The sequence below is a fragment of the Abramis brama genome (assembly GCF_963993115.1).
Source record: "Abramis brama genome assembly, chromosome: 5".
Taxonomy (NCBI): Eukaryota; Metazoa; Chordata; class Actinopteri; order Cypriniformes; family Leuciscidae; genus Abramis; species Abramis brama.
The window spans coordinates 26,715,087-26,738,424 of NC_139967.1; the positions used below are offsets into that span (position 1 = coordinate 26,715,087).

General features: G+C 36.0%; 1 protein-coding gene across 2 annotated transcripts in view; it reads left to right on the forward strand.

The window, feature by feature from the left end:
- arid3c (AT rich interactive domain 3C (BRIGHT-like)) overlaps positions 1–22,993 on the forward strand; it is an 84,851-nt gene extending 61,858 nt beyond the window's left edge. For both annotated transcript variants that reach the window (XM_084114254.1, XM_084114255.1), the window contains 5 exons: positions 8,129–8,312; positions 11,204–11,451; positions 16,470–16,757; positions 19,036–19,125; positions 20,326–22,993. In XM_084114254.1, coding sequence (XP_083970380.1) covers positions 8,129–8,312; positions 11,204–11,451; positions 16,470–16,757; positions 19,036–19,125; positions 20,326–20,498 — 983 coding nt within the window. In that variant the 3' untranslated portion in view covers positions 20,499–22,993. The remainder of the gene's footprint in view (positions 1–8,128; positions 8,313–11,203; positions 11,452–16,469; positions 16,758–19,035; positions 19,126–20,325) is intronic.
- The last annotated feature ends 345 nt before the right edge of the window (positions 22,994–23,338 follow it).

The window sequence follows — 23,338 nt, forward strand, 5'->3', positions numbered from 1 at the left end:
TTTTACTTTAGGTTTTTTTGTTCCAGCTGGGGGTTCACAAATCTCTAGGGGTTGATAATATTGCAGGAAGTTGATTAGATGGTGATAGAAACATCTTAATTTTAAAAAAAAAACATAAATATATACAATATGTTTTATATATAAATAAAATATATATAAAAATGGACACTTGTATAACTATAGTAACATTTGTAGACATGCATGTCTAAAATTCATTATATTTATTGATAGATTAGCATAACTAAAAATATCAGGGCATACAAGTAAATAATTAATGTCTTAAGGTTTCAGCTGATAAAAAGGCTTTGAACCTCTGCTTTAGGGCTTTCACTTACTCTTTTTGTCTATGGCCATTCATTTTGTTGTCATCAGTTCTCTCTTAAATTTGCATATTAACTAAATGTCTGTAAAGCGATCAATAGCCTGATTTTTTTTTGTGTGTTTGACATGAGCAAGATTAATGACTGGATGCAAAGATCCACCTGCCATTATTTTGGTAGGTACATTTTTGCAGTACAGTATAATAGAGGAAAGGTCAATGATCAGTGATACCAAGTTCATATTTAGATCGTTGACAAGTATTGGTTACTGTGCAATCTGAGCTTCAACCTAGCAAAGATTTCAGAATACAAGTAGGACACGCATCTTAAAAGTATTTTGACATGCAGTGTGAATAATGTCATATTTGTTGACTGGCACAGAATGTTGTGCACATATCTAAAATGCAACAATTTTGAGTTTTAACATTTATTAAAAACAGTTTATGGTTCTAGCAAATCTTAACCCTCAGAGAGTCTTCGTTTAGCAGTCACACTCAGTGCCTTCCCGGTCAGAAGTGACCGGACACCTAAAAATGAAACTTCCTCCATCCCAGTAAAAACCAATGCAATTTATTTTTGTTCTATAATATTTATTCTTTTTAAATTAGTATTTTGAGACAATTTGATTGAACTTATTAATATTTATGCAATATTTATAGTCCATTTTTTGCCATTGAAAATAATGTTTTTTTTTTAATTATTATTATTTTTTATTTTTATTTTTCTATGCGGTATTTTCGGTTAAAATAGAGACTAGGCTTTCAGAAAAAAAATAAAAATAAAAAAATAAATCAATTTATTAAACATAAAATTAAATAAATCATGTTATTGCATGGGTTTACCACTAGATGCCTGTAATAGCTCTAAATGGAGATGCTTGTGAATTCTAGTTGTTTTTGGACCAAATTACTTACTTTTAAGATGTGGATTGATTGTATTTTTTTAGAAATTCTCAAATAATACTTTTTGCCAAGGTTTATAACATTTTATTAATTATTATTTTAATAATTTTAATAATTATTATATTAATTATATATATATATATATATTAATTATAATTATTAATTATGTTATGTTTTTCACTCTTGATGTTTTAGAGTTTCACCCCTTCATTGCTGAGCACTTTTTTTCTGCATCGTGGCCGATTTGTAGCGAATTTTTGTGTTTTTGTCAATTTCCCATTCATTTACTATGGGGGTCATTTTTGACCGAAGACCATGAGTGTGACTATTTTTTTTACGACCACTTAGCATGCTCGGATCATGACCTCAATTTTTTTCTGTGTTCACATACCTAATGCCAGAAAAGTCATAAAGTTTCGTAACATTCCAATGAAGCTGTGATTTTTAAAAATTCAAAACAGATTTTTTGTAATCTGAATTTATTGGTGTGTATGTGTATAAAAGTGTGTTTCTATGTGTGTGTGTGTGGGTGGGTGTGAATTTTTTGCACTCTTGATGTTGTAGAGTGTCACCCCTTTACTGCGGTGTACTTTTTTTTAGAATCGTGGCCAATTTGTAGATTGTACAGACAAAAATTCAGAGAATTTTTGTGTTTTTGTAAATTTCCCATTCATTTCCTATGGGTCGGTCATTTTTGACCGAAGGCACTGAGTGTGACTATTTTTTTTACGACCACTTAGCATGCTCGGATCATGACCTCAATTTTTTTTTGCATACACATACCTAATGCCATAAAAGTCACCAAGTATCATAACCTTCCGATGAAGCTGTGATTTTTTAAAATTCAAAACAGAAAATTTTTCGGTCAGAAGTGACCGAAGACTCTCTGAGGGTTAAAGTGATAGTTCACCCCAAAATGAAAAATCTATCATCATTTACCCTCATGTTTTTGTTGTTTTTTTTACCAATAAAGTAAGGGAAGAATTAGAGCTATCATATTTAAGAAAATGTAATTTAAGTAGTTCAAATGGCCCTGAAAAGTAATCCAAATGAGTCTATATTTTTAAGCCATACAATAACTGTGTCTAAGGAACAGCCAAAATTTAAGTGATTGAAATTAATACTTTTATTCACCAAGGATGCATTCAATTGATTAAAAGTGATAGTAAAGTTATTTATAATGTTACAAAATATTTCTATTTTAAATAAATGCTTTTCTTTTGAACTTTATATTTTTCAAAGAATCCTGGAAAAAAATGTCACAGTTTCCACAACATTGATAATTAAAAAAAAAGACTTCTGAAGAATCATGTGAGATGGAAGATGGAAATAACGACTGCTGAAAATCTAGCTTTGCCATCATAAGTTTAAATTACATTCTGAAATATATTTAAAAACAAAACATTTGAAATTGTAATAATATTTCACAATATTACTGTTTTTCCTGTTAGAGAGAATTTTTAATAGTTGCAAATGCAAAATGTTTCCAAAGCAAAAGATTTCCCTCCCAGAAAGAAGTTCCACATCACAGGATCAAGTAACAGCTTGACGATAGTAAGAAAATGAAAACTTTGGTTGAAATCTTCTCAGCTTCACTATGTGTCCGGAACACATTAAAAACCAATACACGAAAGGTTCTCCCCCGCTGCGAGTGAATTCGTGCCAGGACTGTTGTCCCCTGTAGGCCTGGCCTGAGACCAGAGGTCATTGGCCTTCCCAGTGTCCCCCGGACCTTGCCATCATCAATCATAACCTGTCAAATACGAATCGTTTGTCGCAAGCCCCTGTGTGTACTGAGATGGCGTATCTTTTTTCACATCAAAATGGCTGCCTCTATTTCACAGCTCAACACAAACAGTCCTGTGTTTAACTCCGCTCATGGAAGAATGTAGATGATATTCCCTGCTCCCCCCAGAGAGCTTTATATAGAGAGAAGTATTTATGACCAGCTGTTTAAGACCTGTAAATGAAACGTGTACTGCAAATTATACCTCTGTCAAAATGGAGATATCATGTGATTCCAGAAGTTTTCAGAAACAGACTGTTGTTTTATGGTGCTGCTGCTATGAAACCCTCTTTGTTTGACACTAGCTCTACTATGGTTGTCTCATTATATGAAGAGAAATGAGATTTAAACAACTGATGTAAATCACTTAATTGTATCCTTTTCTTTTAAGTTGCCTTGATGGCTTCTAAAGAATAAATACATCCATCGTGGAAGAGACTTGGAGTGATGGGCTCATTTACGACCCCTGATCTTTAAGCAATAGGAACAATGCGAGTGTTATTGCCCATTGTAAACTGATAAATTCCCACTTTGATTCATGATTCCCACAGGGAGGCAACAATAAATTGATCACATCTTAGGGCAGCATCAGCACTTTCTTTTGAATAAATCAATATTTGACGCTTTCATAATTACCTGAAATACTAATGAAGAGAATGAAAGGCCACTTGAAGAACAAGTCTTTTAGGGCGTTTTCTCACCGGGCACGTTCGCTGCGGTCCGAGGCCAATTGTTCCCGGCGCCCCCCGCAGTGTTGGTCTGGTTTTACACTTGACTCAACTTGATTCTATTGAACCCTGGTGCATTTGCGTTCATCTTACGTCATTACAAACATGCACGCCGCATAATAGAAAACAAAACATGGTCAATATATTTTGTTTGTTTTTAATTTGGTGCTATTATATGCAGCAGAGTAAATTACACTTGGGTTTACTGTATGTGCGTTGCAAACTGAATCTTTAGAGGAGACAGCGGATTGCCATTCATTTGCTGCCCCGATTGCACTCGCCATACTCGAATACACTGCAGGCTCACTCTCGCTCGTATCCAAGGTATATCATCAACACCATCATCCCTTATACAGTATGTGTTTTATTGAACTAAATACATCGTCATTGGCTAAAACGCATGCGCAGGTTACTTGTGCAAACCCGAGTCCATGTTGCTTTCACATTCACGCGAACGCAAAGCAACCGAACACAGACCGCCTCCTTCAGGTAGCCTCGGGTTCGGTACCCCGGTGCGCATGACAGCTTTCACATTTGCCATTTTTCATGCGAACCATGCCCCGTTTCGAAACTGAACTGCCTGTGTGAAAGCAACCTTAGTTTCACTCGTATTTTCAGTTCTAATTTACCTGGAAGGAAGTCAGGCTGATAACACTCTCAAAGCACAACCCTGAAGTGTGTGGAAATGCCATTCTGCTAAGATAATCTAGAATGAAAATATAGATTTAGATTCTTACTATTAACTACAATGGGCCACTTTATGAAGTGTTTCTTTTCAGTTTGTCTATGTAAACTTGTGCAAAACGTTTGTTTACAGTGTATAGAACCTCATTATTAATGCACAATACAAAGGGTGAAACATTTTTTTAACCTAGGTAGAAGATTGACATTTTTTTTATAATAAAATGGAAAGAATATAGGCAAACCTTTAATTGGCCCCTTAGGCCCCTTTGCCTTTGCAGACAGTGACGGTGACATGACGTGAAGTATGGTAACCCATACTCGTAATTTGTCCTCTGCATTTAACACATTAGGAGCAGTGAGTAGTGAACACACACACACACTGCAAACCGTGAAGTGTTTCTTAAATGTCACTTTGGATAAAAGCATCTGCGAAAAGAATAAATGTAATGTAAAGCTACCTACTGTTCATGACAAACACATCATAGAGGACTTACTCAAGCTTGTTGGTCAGTGCAATTTGCCTGTTTTATACACATGGATAAAGATTTTTTTCTACCGTTCTGTTTACAAATTAGCCCTTCATTTCATGCTTCGGAAGAGCAAGCAATCGCAGACACGTTGTCCTTCCATTATCTGGCTGAAGTGAATGATGAAAACGCAGACTGCTGATGAAGGCAGCCACATAGATGATTGGCCCCAACACCGGCTTATTGCCTTCAGCACATTTTCAATTAAACCTTTTTAGCCAGTGAGCAATTAACAGTAGGCAGCTATGTGAGCTTGGCAAAACGTGTTTCTCTGCACTCCATAATCACTCATTGTCATAATGATGCATGAGCAGATCAAATTGTTAGGGATGACAAAAGCTTGTACTGGCCTTTATTCACTGCATCTTATTCAGGGGACCAGAGGAGATGAATACATCACCTCGGAAATCGAGCGCTCGTAAATCTTGTTTTAAAGACGCTTATCCAGGTTTAGATTCAGTCCAAAGGTGGCTTTTGTATAGTCAGGTTTTATTTATTGCTCCAGCCTCATTTCGTTTGGCCTTTTGTGCATGGGAATAAATAATTATTTGTGAATTATTGTGTTTTAACTTCGTACATATATACACATAGTAGTGGCCAAAAGTGATGACCGAAGGGGATATTTGTACAATATTTGCCTTTAATTACCATACAAGTTTAATTAAACCATCAAAATATAAGGAGTTTGTTGAATTGGGATGAAGAGCACACTAAACTTGGTTGAGGTATTTAACAGGCAAACTAGCTTATCATGAAATCTGGGTTTTATTTTACTATGCAAAAAATGCATTGAAATAAAATGGGTCACACTTTAGTTTAGGATCCAATTCTCACTATTAACTAACTATTAACTACGACGTATGTCTCAAACTCCTAATTACTGCTTATTAATAGTTAGTAAGGTAGTTGTTAAGTTTAGGTATTGGGTAGGATTAAGGGAAAAAGAATATGGTCATGCAGGATAAGGCATTAATATGTGCTTTATAAGTAAACAGCCAATATCCTAATCATATGCAAGCTAATAAGCAACTAGTTAATAGTGAGAATTGGACCCTAAACTAAAGAGTTACCAAAAAATACTTTCAGGAAATAAAGCATGTGTGTATATATATATATATATATATATATATATATATATATATATATATATATATACTTGAGATGCACAGATTTATCGGCCAGTAATCGGGATCGGCCGATAAAAGCAATTATTATCAGCCATTAAAAACAGCCGATGATCAGGGCCGATTATATCCTATCAATCAAAAGGGGGTGGAAAAACGTGTCAGACTGCAACTCGTACTGTGTGTGAAGAAAATGTGTGTTGTGTTGAATTTAGGGCAAGTTAACAAGACAATAATGCATTAACAATTAAAAAACAACAACAACATAAAAGCAGGCTCTATTTGACCCGTAGTTCAAGCCAGGGTTGCCAGATGCCCATTTTTTCCCTTGACCAAACATTATTTGTAGTGGGCCTCCCATCGAATAATCGCAAAGAGCTTTGTGCTTTGTTACTTGTGATAAGAAACAAAGTCTCGGCTTTCAAATTCTGTCCATTTTATTATGAAATTCAATCAATGGCATTTTGACACTCTTGATACTATCCTCATTGGTTGCAGAGGACAGCTCCTTCCTCTTGGCCATTTTCACTAAAACCAACAAAATAATGTCTAATGATATAGTGAAAGCCAGCCACAGTGATTGATTGAATTATAGGGAGGGAATAATGAGTACAAACTTTGAATCTCATTTTAGCAACAAAAAAAAAGTCCGCACAATTTTGCATGTTTCATTGTGTTATCACAAACAATTGAAAGCAGAGAGCGTACATTAGTTTTACACTCTTAGCACAACTATGCAGTAAGCTTAAAAAAGCTTTAATACATTTTAATATGTTTGAATGAAGGCAAAATACATACATTTTAGCCACTACTGTGTATATACATACAGTACACTCAAAATGTCACTTGCAACAGATAAAGGGATATATAGTGGATATAGATAAAGTGTTCTTTGCAGAGATTAATATTATTTCAATTAATTATTATTTTATGTCATATTCTATTAATATTAATACATTTCTGTGTGATTTTAAAGACCTTTTCTTTATTTTTTCTGTGCAATAAAAATGTTGGTATTGTGTTGGATCATTATTAGAAGACTAACTGCTCTAAACAATTATTTAATTTTTTCTTTTTTTTTTTCAAATCAAGACCCTTGATACTTACTTTTACTTCAGTGACTTGTGTGGTCAGTTTGAGGAGAAGTTAGAAACATCAATCGATTGTTTTAGACATTTGTGCTACTTTAGATCTAATGCCAGCATTGTCTCAGAGAGAAGGCAGATAAATCTTTAGTTTTAATAGTGTCTCTTAGTTCACATGCCAGAGAGGCAAAATGAAGCCGTAATTACAAGTCTTAATTGATGTGTTTTTACCTTGATAGACCATAGCTCTGCTCTCCTTGCTCTTTTCAGACTGTGGCTTGGCTTGCTGTTGTTTGCTCTATATTTCTCTGCGTATTGATTGCTATTATGGCAAATCCAATGGGCACAATAGAACTCTATCAGCAAAATACAGGTTAATTATCTTGAGGTCAGGCGGTCTCAGATGCACACAAAGGGCTTATCCTCTTCACACATTACAACCTAACATTAAATCGTGAGTACAAATTATCACCAAGGTTTTTTTTTTTTTCATTCAGCAAATGAACTGGCAATTGGAAGGAGAGCAGTGTTTAAGCATCGACATCTGAGAGTTTAGATGTTTGGCAACTTTTGTTCTTATTTTTAAAAGCCATTTGCTGTTTATTGTCAAAATGATTATCTCCAACTACAGGGCTTTATGGTACTTATTAGATCATGGTAAATGTTTTTTTAGTTGATCAGCCTATACGGTGTGAAATAATTTTTACTAATTGAGATTTTATTCTTATTACAAACACACTCGTTCTACAAATAAGAAGCCATGGAAGCCAGAATCTTTCTTTTCACTGGTGGTGAAACAGTGACTTTGACTGAAGGCAAAAAGTGATATTTTTGCTAAGTGGAGTGGGAAGCTGTCGGACGTTTTACTTATGCCTGACTGATTGGCCTTATAAGCGGCCGAGAGGCTCGTCAATAAGCTTGAGTTAATGGCATTGATTGTGGATATTGTGCTTTTTTCCCTGGCTCCTGCAGGGACTCCAGTGAATCGGATTCCTATCATGGCCAAGCAGGTGTTGGATCTCTACACTCTCTACAAGCTTGTCACCGAAAAAGGCGGCTTAGTGGAAGTCATCAATAAGAAAATATGGCGCGAGATTACCAAAGGCCTGAACCTCCCTACCTCCATCACCAGCGCGGCTTTCACCCTCCGAACACAGTGAGTGAGATAACTTCAGACGAGAGCAACTTGTTGATAACTGCCAGTTGATTCTTGTCTATCTTGTCCAATTTAATTATCTGCTTTTAAAATAGAGAGAGTGAAGACTGTGTATTTTACAGTGTTTGGTAAAAGTTAGAAAGAGGTTTTACAAAGATAGGCTACATTTGTTCAGCAAAATTGAGATCCATCAAGCGAACAATAATGCTGTGTAAGTATTGCGCTTTCTTGAATCAGCACATTGTGAATTTAATAAAGACTAGGGCTCGCTATTTAACTTCAAATGCAGCATTCATGGTGGAAGAATCTAAAAACACAAAACAACACAGTGGCCAAATATATTTTCCATGTTTAAAAATATGTCAGACTCCTGTGTGAACAACCCACATCCCTGTGTGCACATTGACACACTTGATTGCAAAATGCATTGGTGTAGACAATATATTAACTTCTAAAGCTGCTTTTTGTTTATCCAGTGGTTTCCTCATCTAACACAATATATAACACAAATGTATTGAAATTATATTCATTTTGGGGAGTTTCTTGATATATTGATACACACTACCATTCAAAAATTTGGGGAATGTAAGATTTATTAATGCTTCTGAAAGAAGTATCTTATGTTAACTAAGCCTGCATTTATTTGAATATAGTAAAAACAGCAATACTGTAAAATATTATTACAATTTAAAATAACCATTTTCTCTGTATGTAATTTGTTGGTGGCAAAGCTGAATTTTCAGCATCATTCTTCAGTGTCACGTGATCCTTTAGGAATCATATCTAATATGCTGATTTGGTGTTTAAGAAATATTTCTTTTTTCTTATAAATGTTTAAAACAGTTATGAGCCTGTTTAAAAAATGCTCTTTATGTAGACAGTTGAACAAACAAAAGGTTGTTGAACAAAACAAAAGGTTATGTAAACAGAGGAATGCAGGAAATCTAGATTTCACAGCACTGTTGAGAGCAAGAATGTGCACTCACTACATTATGGTGTAGTGTTCCCCCCTCCTTTATTTTCAAAAATGTAAATGACAGTAAATATATGCATTAAATATATAATAGGGTGACTATTAAAACAATAGATATACTGTTCGAAAAGAAAGACAAAAGTTTTCTGTTTCTGTCAGCTTTTAGTGGAACATAAAGTTAATGTGATGAACTACACCTTTGGTTACTCTGCTATTACACCTGTGCATACAGTGGGAACATATTTTATCAGGGAGGTGCAGGGGGCCTGATGTTGCGGGGTAGTGCCGCGGTGGGGGATTTTAAACAAAATCCTAATATTAAACGGCCCAAATAACACATACAGATACAGATAACATACAAATAAACAAGGACAGAGTTATATGAGCTTTCTTAGAACTCATGATTAAAAATAAATGTTAAAAACACTGTATATTTCACTACTCGGCGGCAGCGCAAAAACCTGCATCTTACCTTTTGATACTCAAATGTTGTTTGGTGCTTCTGAGTAATGCAGATGAATTCTTTAAGCAAGACCTCTATATTAAGTTTTTCAATGATATCTGGGTGAACATGCATAGGTTTAAGATGAGTTCTGTTCTGTAACTATAACCTGTCGATACCGATTTTTGCAGATTCCGATTTTCTTTCAAAAAACTATAATTGACAGTATATACAAACAAAAATCTACTTTTTGTCAATGCAAAATTTTATTTCAATAAAAAAACAAGTAAAAAGACAGTAATAAAAAGAACAAATAAACAAATTTCAAACAACAACACAAATAAATGCAATAGAGTAAAAAGAGATTTTTTTAAGTGGGTATACAGTATATTCAGGTAAGAAATACTTCAGATGTTAATGTAATCAAATGTGAAATAACACTGGTTAGTTTTCATTGTAAAAAATTAAATACAGATTAATGCTTACAATTAGTTACACAAGATATTCAGTCAAGAGCAGAGAGTGATTTTCTTTGTCTTTTGTTCTTTTATTAACATGACAGACAGCAGCAGGAATATTAGGCTGCTGTCACTTTAAGAGTTTGTGCACGGATCCAGTATACTGTTACACAACATGCGTTATCTTTCTCAACTAATTATGTTTCAAAACTGACTGTGTTTAACTGAATACTTGCCAAAATGGGCATTTTGACATCATTTTGTGTGTATTTGACCATTTAAGTGCAGTAAGCCTCTCATTTTGGTACTTGTGACTAACAAACTGCTTGAGACTGAGATACTTGTATAGATCAGTGGTGCACGCTCTTTGGTGTGAGCGCGAAATCTGCGGGAATTTGTAAAATTATGCGTAATACAAGCACTATTTAATCGGAGCAAGTGAGTGAGAGGAGATGTGTGTGTATGTCACTTTGCCGTCAGAGAAGAGAGCGAGAACGCGCAGCTGACGTTATTGCCTGTGCCGCTGGCAACAAAATGGACTGGCTCAGAATCGGTAAGATGTGAGACTGGCCGGTCACCGGTTCAGGCCAGTCATGCGGAAAAACGTCCGATTCCGGTCCCTGGCCGGTCGGTCGGTGCATCTAATACAATGACGTTCATATCTTTTTCAATGTGACTTTAGCGTCCAAACACTTTATTAGAGGTGTGAATCTTTAGGCATCTCGCAGTCCGATTCCAAAATGATTATTGATCTAAATTTTTTTTGATTCTTTCAATCTTAAATGTATTTGTTCACGATTACCCTTGTAATTCAACCTTTTCGACACATAGACACATTCACATAGTGCCATCTCGCATCTGCGGTTAAATTCTCTGAATCGATTAAGAGAAAATCGCAATGCATAGGAGAATACATTTTTTGTTTCTCCCACCCCTACTGTTTATTAGCTGTAGTGTCATTGTGATTGGGTTGTACATCACAGAACGTGTTTCATGTTCTGTCTTTTGTTCTCTACAGGTATATGAAGTACCTCTATCCTTATGAATGTGAAAAGCGGGGACTGAGCTCTCCCGGGGAGCTTCAGGCAGCTATCGACAGCAATCGTCGTGAAGGGCGGAGACAGAGTTATGGCTCCACCCTCTTCAACTACTCCCCTGTGGGCACCCCCACACTGCTGTCTTCCCCCAAACTCCAAATGCCCCACATCAGCATGCCCAGCATGCCCAACGGCGGGCACCTGAATCAGACCTCTGTTATCAAGAATGGTATGTGTTTGTGTTTGTGCTTGTATTTCCATTTTGCACAACATACTTCTGTTACTACTTAAAAGTTTTTTTTTCTGTTGAAATACTTTAATAATAAGATGAAATTTAATGTATTTTTAACAATACAGCTGAACATACATTATTTTCCTCCCTTGCACAATAATTCTTTACTGTGTCAATGAAATAATATAGATCAAGGAGAAATAAATAAAATAATAAATGAAAATTAAATGAGGTATAATCTAACCATTATAAACCAACTAAAACTAATAGTATTATATTAATTGTTGATTTTTGAAAAGAAAGAGAAAGAAAAATGGTATTCATCATCAGGAAATTGAATGTTATTGCAGACCATCTAAATTACAACCTAGATCCTCCAATGGAGAAGTCATCTCTCTTACACAATAACAGTGCACTTCTTACTCACGCTTTGACGTGAATGGTCATCACAGCAGACAGGAAACAGCTTGCAGGACTTCCTCTTGCCCACTCTGCCAGTTTCCGCATCACAACAGCAGGAGCAATGAAACACAAAGGGACATGGGTTGCTTCATGATTCAGTAATGTGCCCATATGGAAAAGGACAAGTCACGCAACTCTTTAAGGATCAAAGACCCTTACAAATCTGATAGTATTTATAGTGTTTACAAAGCAGCTTTAAATAGATCTCAGTGCTTAATGCATGACTTGAGTCATACTTATACTTCCCCGTCGGGATGTTATTTCTAAATCTTAATGTGTAGAATAAAAAGCTCTATTCAGATTGAGCAACGTCCTTTCCATTTGCAAAACCATTTTACATAAAAAAATAATTATAGAATCAGTTTTAAAGTATTAGGTTTATAGTATTAAAATTAATGTCAGATAACCATTTAGAACCTGAAGCTAAAATAGGTGTTTTTCACATATTTTGTTTTTTTGACTGTAAAATTCTAAAACAATGTGCTGTCTTCAAGTGCAAGGTGTCATCTTTTTCAGAAAAAAAGATGGCTTTCAATAAATTACAGTTATTGGCCATTACTGTGTGTGGTGAGTTTGTAAATAGAATTTGAATAGACAAAATTTAGACATTTATTTAGAAAAATCTGAAAAATCACAAACAAAAGAAACACTTTAAAGTTGAAAAATGAACTATAATACATATATAAAAGTCTTTTTTGTGACACTGGGATGCACAGTTTTCATTTAGGAGACTTTTTTCCATACACGCACACATTTACAAATGCATACATATAAATGCACACACACATACACATGCACACACCACATGCTAAGATGCAAGAAAGAGTAACGGCCATCCGCCTCCCAAGTTTCATCAAAAATCATCCCAATCGCCTCTTCTACTGTCTACCACTTCACTCACCATGATTTTGTTCTTTTCTTTTATTATTTTATGCAATCCAAAACACTCTTAACATGCCGCGCCTTATATCTCTCTGTTCAAATCCTTCCTTCCCGCTCTGCCAGAAAGCTGCTCTCATTTGCGCCGAAAAGCGTATGTTGTCTAACTGTCAGGGGCAATTTGACAAGATAAAACAGCTTGTAAACAATATCCAATGTAGCATTACATTTACCTCAGGCAAGTGTCAACAGCTTGTTATTCAGCTAGAGAAATTAAATCTTTCGCTAAATATATGCACTATTTTAGCCTATATAATCATTATATTTTACATAACCTGTTAGTGGTGTCTTGATTATTTAATCTAGGTTTCAAATGTCTGTCAAGAAAATGACAGCCAGTGTGTAAATGATTATATTTCAACAACGAATTGGAGTAAAAACATATAATTAAATTTAGAAGTTAATGCAAAAACTGCCTTAGTTTACATGTTTGCTTACAATTTGTTGTTATTTGAGTGTTGATTATGTATCTAAAAATAAATTGCAACTGAATTTAAACTAAAAGTTTGGGCTGTTGTTAACCTTTAATATTATAGTAATGTGCAGTTAATGGCTCCCTATATAGTTTACAGCATTAGCAGAGAAATGTGTTTTATCCTTAAAAGAAACTTTTATTTATAACTGAATTAATTTAAAGACAGAGACACAATTTGTTAAGTAAATCACTGTTAATAAAAAAAAAAGCAATTTTATGTTTAGTTTTGCTGTACCGTACTGAACCATCAGTTTTATGTAACGTTACACCCATAATAAGATTTATGCTTTTTTACAGCAAGGACATATTAAATTGATCAAAAGTCACAGTAAAGACATATACATATTTTTTTATCATTTTAAAAAAAGATTTCTGTTTCAAATAAATGCTGTTCTTTTAAACTTTCTATTCAACAAATCATGGAAAAAAAAATATATAAATAAGCAGCACAACTGATTTCAACATTGATAAAAATCAGCAAATCAGCATATTAGAATGATTTCTGAAGGATCATGTGACACTGAAGACTTGGAGTAATTGAAAATTTAGCTTTGCCATCACTGGATTTACATTTTAAAATGTAATTTACATTTTAATAAATTACATTTTAATAGAAACAGTCATTTTAAATTATAATAATATTTCAAAATATTACCATGATTTAAAGGGTTAGTTCACCCAAAAATGAAAATTCTGTCAGTAATTACTCACCCTCATGTTGTTCCAACCCCGTAAGACTTTTGCTCATCTTCGAAACACAAATTAAGATATGTTTGATGAAATCTGAGAGCTGGTTCACTCCTTCATAGGCTGCTAGGTAATCAATATCTGCCATCCCAGAAAAGTTAGTAAAGACATTGTTAAAATAGTCCAAGTGACTACAGTGGCTCAACCTTAAGTTTATCAAGCAGCGAGAATACATTTGTGCGCAAAAAAAAATAAAAAAAATAACGACTTTATTTAACTATTCATTTTCTTCTGTGTGGGCATCTGAGTGAGTTCACGTAGTGTAACAGCTTCTGGGTTGTACGTCAGAACGTAGGCTCACTATTGGCCGACACTGGTCATGTATGTGATGCGTGTGATGCTGGCCAATAGTGAGCCTGAGCCAACATGAGGGTGAGTAATTACTGACAGAATTTTCATTTTTGGGTGAACTAACCCTTTAAAGACGGTGTTGCATTGCTTTTGCATTGTTTTCTCAACTGTTATACTTTTTATGTAAGTGTTTGGTCTAACTTCTTTGATAGTGAAAAGTCAGCTCATATTTACATTAGCTCAAAGTAGCAGAAAATTAAATAAATGTGAAACAGCAGCCTGGCAAAATTATCCATCGCAAAAGTGAGGCTATTTAAAGATATATGGTAAACTAAGGGTAAATTGTACACTACATAAAATACTGACCTATAGGAACAGGTAGAAGTACTGTATGCAATAATGCCTTATCAGGCTAACATCTACCTGTGAAATAATGGTAAATGTTTCAAGGAGTTGCTACTTTCCCCAAGATTTACAGTGGGGGAAATAATTATTTGATCTCCTGCTGATTTTGTAAGTTTGCCCACTTAGAAAGAAATTAAGGGTCTATAATTTTTATTGTAGGTTTATTTTAACGGATAGAGATAGAATATCAACCAAAAAAATCCAGAAAAAAACACATTATATAAAGGTTATAAATTTATTTGCATTTCAGTTAGTGAAATAAGTATTTGATCCCCAAGCAAAACATGCCTTAGTACTTGGTGGAGAAACCTTTGTTGGCAAGCACAGAGGTAAGACGTTTCTTGTAGTTGGTCACCAGGTTTGCACACATCTCAGGAGGGATTTTGGTCCACTCCTCTGTACAGATACTCTCAAAATCCTTAAGGTTTCTTTGTCGCTTGGCAACTCAATGTTTCAGCTCCCTCCACAGATTTCTTATAGGATTACGGTCTGGAGACTGGCTAGGCCACTCCAAGACCTTAATGTGCTTCTTCTTGAGCCACTCCTTTGTTGCCTTGGCGGTATGTTTTGGGTCATTGTCATGCTGGAAGACCCATCCACGACCCATCTTCAGTGTTCTGGCTGAAGGAAGGAGGTTCTCGTCCAAGATTTGATGGTAAATTGGCCCCATCCATCAGCCCCTCAATACAGTTAAGTCGTCCTGCACCCTTAGCAGAGAAACAGCCCCAGAGCATGATGTTTCCACCTCCGTGCTTAACTGCAGGGATGGTGTTCTTGGGGTTATAAACATCATTTGATGTTTATTGGCAAACTTCAGACGGGCTTCTACATGTGCCTTCTTGGGCAGGGGGACTTTGTGGGTGCTGCAGGATTTAAATCCATTGCGGCGTAGTGTGTTACCAATGGTTTGCTCGGTGACTGTGGTCCCAACTGCCTTGAGATCATTAAGAAGCTCCTCCTGTGTAGTTCTGGGCTGATCCCTCACCTTTCTCATGATCATCCTTACCCCATGAGGCGAGATCTTGCATGGAGCTCCAGACCGAGGGCAATTGCTTTTTCATTTGGTATTTCTTCCATTTCTGAATAATCACACCAACTAAAGTCTCCTTCTCACCAACCAAGCTTCTTGCTGATGGTCTTGTAGCCCATTCCAGCCTTGTGCAGGTCTACAATCTTGTCCCTGATGTCCTTTGACAGCTCTTTGGTCTTGCCCATGGTGGTGGAGAGGTTGGAATGGAAGATACAGATTCTGTGGACAGGTGTTTTTTATACACATAACGAGCTGACATTAGGAGTACTTTCTTAAAGTGACGGGACTAATCTGTGTTTCACATGGGCACATATCCAATCTGTGGGAGGCAGAATTCTTGCTGGTTGGTAGGGGATCAATACTTACTTCACTCGATCAAATGCAAATCAATTTGCAACCTTATATAATGTGTTTTTCTGGATTTATTGGTTGATATTCTGTCTCTATTCATTAAAATAAACCTACCATAAAAATTATAGACCTTTAATTTCTTAGTAACTGGGCGAACTTACACAATCAGCAGGGGATCAAATAATTATTTCCACCACTAGGTGGTCCACTATTTTTGGTTTTCTGTTAAAAGTGTATTGCCACCTGAAAATATTTGAGAAGTACTGTCTTATAGTCGCATATACAAAGACTTCATGATGCTATCTTGCCCCACAGAGGACTCAATGCTGTCCAGCTGCCTGACTAACAGGGTGGGCATCCCTGTGTCTTTGGCCAGCCACCACAGTGCGGCCCAGGCTGCAGCGGCTCAGGCTGCCGCTGCAGCGGCTGTACAGGCGGCCGCGTTGGAGCAGCTACGGGAGAAGCTGGAGTCTGGAGAGCCACCGGAGAAGAAAGTGATGCTCATGGCAGAGGAGCAGCAGAGGATAATGCAGCATGCATTGCAGCAGAATCTGTTCGCCATGGCAACCCAGCTACCCATGAACATCAAACTGAACAACAGAGGTGGGGGCAAGGAATCCAAAGATGGTTCTCATTTTTTCTCATCTCTCATTTTTGTCCTGTATATGTTTTTACAAAAAATCTCTTTATTTTTATTTAGTGTCAAAAAAAGTAAGACACAAACTTGTGTGTAAATATAATATAAATGGCAGTAAAGTGAAGTGTTTCCCAAGAGCAGGGATGGGCAACTTCGGTCCTGGAGGGCCACTGTCCTACAGAGTTTAGCTCCAACCCTGAAAAAATCACCTGCTTGTAATTTTCTAGTAATCCTGAGGACCTTGATTAGCTTGTTCAGGTGTGTTTGATTAGGGTTGAAGCTAAACTCTGTAGGACAGTGGCCCTCCAGGACCGAAGTTGCCCATCCCTGCCCTAGAGTGACCCATAAAATCCTGTGGACTTAGTCAATAGTGAGATGAGAGAGGGCATTATGGGTCAAATAATGTAGATTAGGGCAGAAGAGTTTATTTACTCTAGGCTGAGTAAGGATCAGCCCTCGGGTTTGACTGCCACACATAGCATGACAAAACATGAACCTTCCAATTTTCCCTCACCAAACTGAGGTAATTAATGAATAACACTTTATTGATGAATAATTTATGAATGACACATTTTTATTTTATTTATTTATGACACTAAGATAAGGGTCACCTATGAGAGAGGATTGAGACATTCTCAAAACAATACTGAAGGAATTTATGAAAAACATTTTATTTATGAATAATTGTTTATGAATGACACATTTTATTTTGTTTTATGACACTATGATAAGGTGTCTCCTGTGTCAAAGAGAATGATAACAGTTTGAGACGTTCTCAAAAAACAAACATCTATTTAATTAGTTGTGAATAAATGGTGAAACTTTACTGATGAAGAAAAGTGATTTCTGTCGGGCCGTTTGTCTGATGTTAATGATTTCAGTGCACCTTCATCACTTAATGACAGTGTGTCATGATTGCAGGCTGGTCATGAGTAATGTTTTGTTGTCTTCTACGTGACTGTTACTCTTATACCACCCACAAAACCAAGAGCCTCGTTATATGGCGGGACAATGTAGCATAGTTCTGTAATGCTGAGCAGGACTTTCACACAGAAATACTCTGCAATTTAAAGATTATATTAAAGGTTATTTTGTGTAACCTGCACACAAGTATTCAAAGTAATGACAGAGTAAAAACTGAAAGTCCTGACAGATGCTAACTTTTTTGAAATAGGAATCCCCATGTGTTTTATCCCTTTTTTGACTTAGAAAATGAATCTAATGGTCTGCTACTTAAAGGGGATAGTTCATACAAAAATGAAAATTCAGTCATTTACTCAACCTCATGTTGTTTCAAACCCATAAGACTTTTGTTCATCTTCAGAACACAGATGAAGATATTTTTCTGTCCATTGGTAGTCTATTCACTTAAATCTCTGATGCTTCAAAACGTTTGCAAAAATCCATATGAATCGGTCGGTTTAATCCAAGAATTATGAAGAGAAATTATCACCAGATCAAATTTAGGCTTGCATTCACATATAAACATCAGCGAACCTACATAGAGCATTACAATTTGGTTAACGGAAGCTCAATGATCCTTGCTTGATGTGCAAGAACCAATGAGGTTCATTCTCATGTTACGCAGCATGTTTGAGCTTCTGCAAGAACCAAGGAGGTTCGTTCTTGTGGTCAAACAAGTAAGGTTGAGCTTCTGTTTATGTTTGCTGATCAATCTTTATATGTGAATAAAATAATAAATTAAACCTATTCATCGTATAAAATGATCATCTCTCTTCAGAAGACTTGGAAGAAACCACATGATTCAAATGGATCTCTTTATGAATGTTTTGAAGTGGAGTTTTAGGTGAATAGACTTTCGATGGAGGGACAGAAAACTCAGATTTCATTAAATGTCTTCATTTGTGTTTTGATGGTGAACAAAAGTCTTATGGGTTTGTAACGAGGGTGAATAAATATTGAGAGAATGTTCATTTTAGGGAGAATTATCCTTTTGATATATTTCTCTTGAATACTTTGTGTGTAATGTTTGATCGCAGTGAAGAAATGTTTATGGCACAGACATTCTGTGCAGTTCCCTATCTAGAGAAGTGAAAGCCCCATCTTTTTGACAGTTATCACCTCCCTCCCCCCTTAAACTCTTTTAATAAACCCCTCCTTATCCTGTCACTCATGAGTTATCACCGATAGTTGGTGGCACGCTTCTCTTGCTTCTTGTGTTCCTTTTATAAATGCTCATATTGAGTTTTTCTCTTCCTCGCTCTCTGGCTCCTCTCTTGACAGATGATAGACAAGAGACTGCATTGAACCTGTCTACCAACGGCATTAGCAGCATCAACATGTCAATAGAAATAAATGGGGTTGTCTACACAGGTAAATAGAGCGCCGTTTGCTGATGTAATTGCAGGCAGGAAATTCAATAAGTTATAGCAGCACCCCCTCGCTTAGTCCTCCACACAATTTGATGTCTTTGCTATAAAATCCATCGTAATGAAGTGGCAAGTCCAATAGAGTTAAAAAAGTTAAATATCTTAAAATTGGGCCTGGGCGCCAGGAGGTCGATGGAGCTTATTGTCTTTCGTGCCCGAGAGAAAGGCCCTCCGCCTTAGCTAGATACAGTGCTTGTGCCTGATGTGCGAGAGACAGTAATTACCAGAAGATGGCTCATAAGCTTGCTGGGAACAGTTCAGGAGATCAAGTTGAAGTGGCATCCTTTTTTTCACTGAAGGTTTGTTCCCTGTAATGATGTACAGCCCTTGAACATACAGATCAAATATTTTTCTAGGGCTAAAAATTTAACCAATTAACATGTCAAAATTATATGATTTTTTTTTTTAAATCCTGCTGTCGTGGTGCATAACACTGAACAAAGCACTGTTAGTCTACTTCGGACAGATTGACAAACTCAGACAGTAACAAGTTCAGAGGCATAAAAATAAAATATTAAAGCCGCTTTTGATAATGTCTATTCCATAATTTACTTGCCTGCCATAATAATATCTGCAATTATCTTAGTTTGGGCACATATTCTCAGAACATTGATAGAATATATTGTTATATATGCAATTAAGTGATTAATTTGATTCACATAGCATAAACTCATGTAGCATACCATGTCATTTATTTTATTAATTGTCTTCATCTCTTTTCAATATCTTAGCTTTTCTTTAGTGAGCATCTGCACATTTTTTTCATATGGATTTAAACAAAAAAATAGATACTTCAATATACATATATAGAATTGTGCTACTTAAAAAAAATTCTCACAAAAATATAGAAACCGACTGAGCAAGGGGGTGTTGTCAGTTTTTTGTAAGAATGATACAAATAAAATGTTTTAGATGAACGTTTTTTGACTTATACATGTGGTTTCTATTATTGCGTTAAAATATTAGTAATAAAAATAATTCATAATATTTATCCCATAATAATATATATATTTTTAATGCATTTTAAAAACAACAACAAATTGGTCTAGTAAGTGAACTGCTGATGTTGTGTTATGTGAGGGTGGTTTTGGTGTTTATATTCCTTGAATCTAACTTGAACTAAATATTTGTCTGCTGACTCCAGGGGTCTTGTTTGCCCGTAAGCCAGCCATTGGTTTCATGCCAGGCAGCCAGCGAGTCCATCACCAACACAGCTCTCAGGGAAAGAGCAGCAGCCCAGGGCTCAGCACCCAGATGCAGCCGTCCTCCTCTTCCTCCTCCACCGCCTCCTCACACGGACCAGCCACCTCCCCTTGAGCCCACAACACCTCTCTCGCTCAACTCTCCCCCGACGTCAGATAAGGCAGGGTCTTTAGGTCATACTGTTGGACCAGTTTTTTCTGTCTCCTTCAATGTACAATGTACACTTTTTACTGTTTTTCTAACCCTCCCCCTGCAATCAGGACAAGGAGTGTCCATCACCGAAAAAACTTCCATTAAAATTAAAGGCTGAGCACCTACAGCTGATAGCCTCACATTTGAAATGTGTTACATTTACATATGCAGCAAGTTGCAGCTTGTAATTTTGTTCTTCTGAGGACGTGTTATTCATTGTGGAGTGACTAAAACGTATTGCGTGACAATGCCATGAACACAAGGAGCGGTGTGACGCTCGAGGGGATGGGATGTTCCTCAGACTGAGCGCTGGCCTGCTTGAATGTTGCATCAAAGCAAGATTCTTCACTTTCCTACACAGATCCTTAATTTTTGGCACAGGAGTCCTTCCTCTTCATCTTTACTCGTTGCATTCTTGAATTAAACAGCAAGAGCTATTATCAGCTATTACCAAAGAGAATAAGAGCAACCTACTAGATTAATGCCGTTTTATCACAACCATCACACATATCAAATGCCATTGCAAACCATCAGAAAAAAAACAACAATGGAAGGTCACCATAATGAATTCAATCAAGCTGAAATATGAATATCTTGATTTTAAGCAAAGCACATCCCATTTAACTTGAATACAAATTGTCAGGGAGAAAAGTTATTTACTGTATCACTGCTTAAATTTATGTTTGGAAAGAAAAAACATCATTTTATCCATCTACACAATCTTTAAAAGTCTGAGAATCGTGAATGCTTGCCGTATGTGGAAGATCAGCCATGTATAGCTTGATATTGAAGAAAGCAGACAGGATTAAGTGTACTTTATTCTCTCATGACTGGTTTTGGCCTGTGGCCGTGGCGAAATATATTCTATTGATTAGTGAGTTATTTGGGGAACACTTGTCGACAATGTTTAATGATTTTCCACCACCTCAGCTTGGGTTTTATTGCAAAGTGTTTTAAGTGTTCATTAAATGGTTTAGTAGACGGAAAAACGGGTCACACTGGTTAATACAGGTTTCAGAAGTCGGGGGTCAAACGATATTGTGACGTGTGACTGTGAGCTGAATAAAATGTTCGAGTACTTACCAGAAAAGAGAGGCTCTTGAGAAGAAGATTATGTGCCGTGAACAGGCTGAATATGGCTCATCTTAGGCATCAGATCATGAGGTGGGATCTTTGTTGTGAATAGAATCCAATTTTCATCAAGTTTTCAACAATGCACTTGCATTTGAGAGTTCACCTCTCGTCCTTTATTCCGTTCTCCTTTTTTCTTTTCTTTTTTTTTTTTGCTCACACTTTTTTTTATTTCTTTTCCTTCTCTTTTCTGTTGATAAGGAAATGGGAGGATTTTATTGTGTCATTTTATTTAGGATTCAGTAGACAATTTCATGTTGTATTTATTATTACTTTTATTCTCTTCATTTCATGTTTAATCTTGGGCTGTTTCAGTGCTTTTAGCAACATCACATTTATTTAAAGAAAAAAAGTCATATTACAGCCTAATACCTCACAAATCCTGCAAACCTGTACACAGATAATAGATTATGAAAACAAGATATACCTCATTTATTTCATTTCTATTATTTTTATTGTGAAGCCACTTGAAAAAAATGTTTTTTTTTTGTTTTGTTTTTCAACAAATCACTGGATTTTTTTTCTTTCTATTTTGTATTGTTTTACCAAAGAAGGGAAATATATAATGAACACACATCTACCTCATTTGTTATAGACTGTGCCAACAACATATTCACAGCAGCCAGTTTTTAATCATAGCCTTTCTGGTCCAAATTCGCTTTTGCCTGCGTGGATTGTGCTGCAAAACCAGAGGCTGGACCACACTGGGCTCAACACAGCGTCATTTGCTTTGCTTGTTTGTTTATGTCAGTGGCATTTTTTATGCACGGAGGGAAATAAAAATACCAGAAGGATTCTATTTTATGTATACAACTGCTCAAATCAATTCAATATTGATCTGATTGAGGTTCTTCTTTATAGTATGAATAGATGTTTGAATTAGATTTGAAAACATCTTATAAAAATATCTTAAGTTAAGCTGCAACCTTTAGCATTTAATTAAGTGTTTTAGCTCACGTTTTGCAGCAGTTCCATTGATGCCAGTGTTTGAGTCATCATTTCTGTTCACAACATAATGTGGCTTTCAAAAAGTATATAACCAAAACTAACTAAAAACTTTTTTAAAAAATCCATTATTTTCTTTCACACTCTCTTTATTTGAATGTGGAGACATGCTCAGAACATGGCTTATTTTTACAAATACCAAAGATGTGACAATGTTGTTGGGTTGACAATTTCCAACCAATACTGTCATTCCTAGCTTTTAATCTCAAACAGCAGAGAAATGGTTTCATTTGATCCTGCTGCAGCAAAACTTGATTTTATCCACTTGGATCAAAATGTTCAACAAAAAACAAAAAAAAGCCAAGCTGTATATTCAATTAGTCTCAGTGCACAAATGGCAATCTAAGAATGTAATAGCAGTTTCCAGACTTTTAGCACAACTAACGATTAATGAAAACCTGACCATCATTTTGTTGTTGTATAGGTGCAAGGATTAATGGAAATATATAGTCTATATTTATGTGGAATTACAGAGGGCACAATCAATGCACAATTGTCTGATTCCTGTTGTTCGATGTAATTTACCTCTTGATCAGCTTATGAAGAGACTGCTCTTATTTCTAGAGCAAATCCTGGACGAACTCTGGAGTGCTTGCTGACTGTGAAGCAAAAACATGAATCGGAGT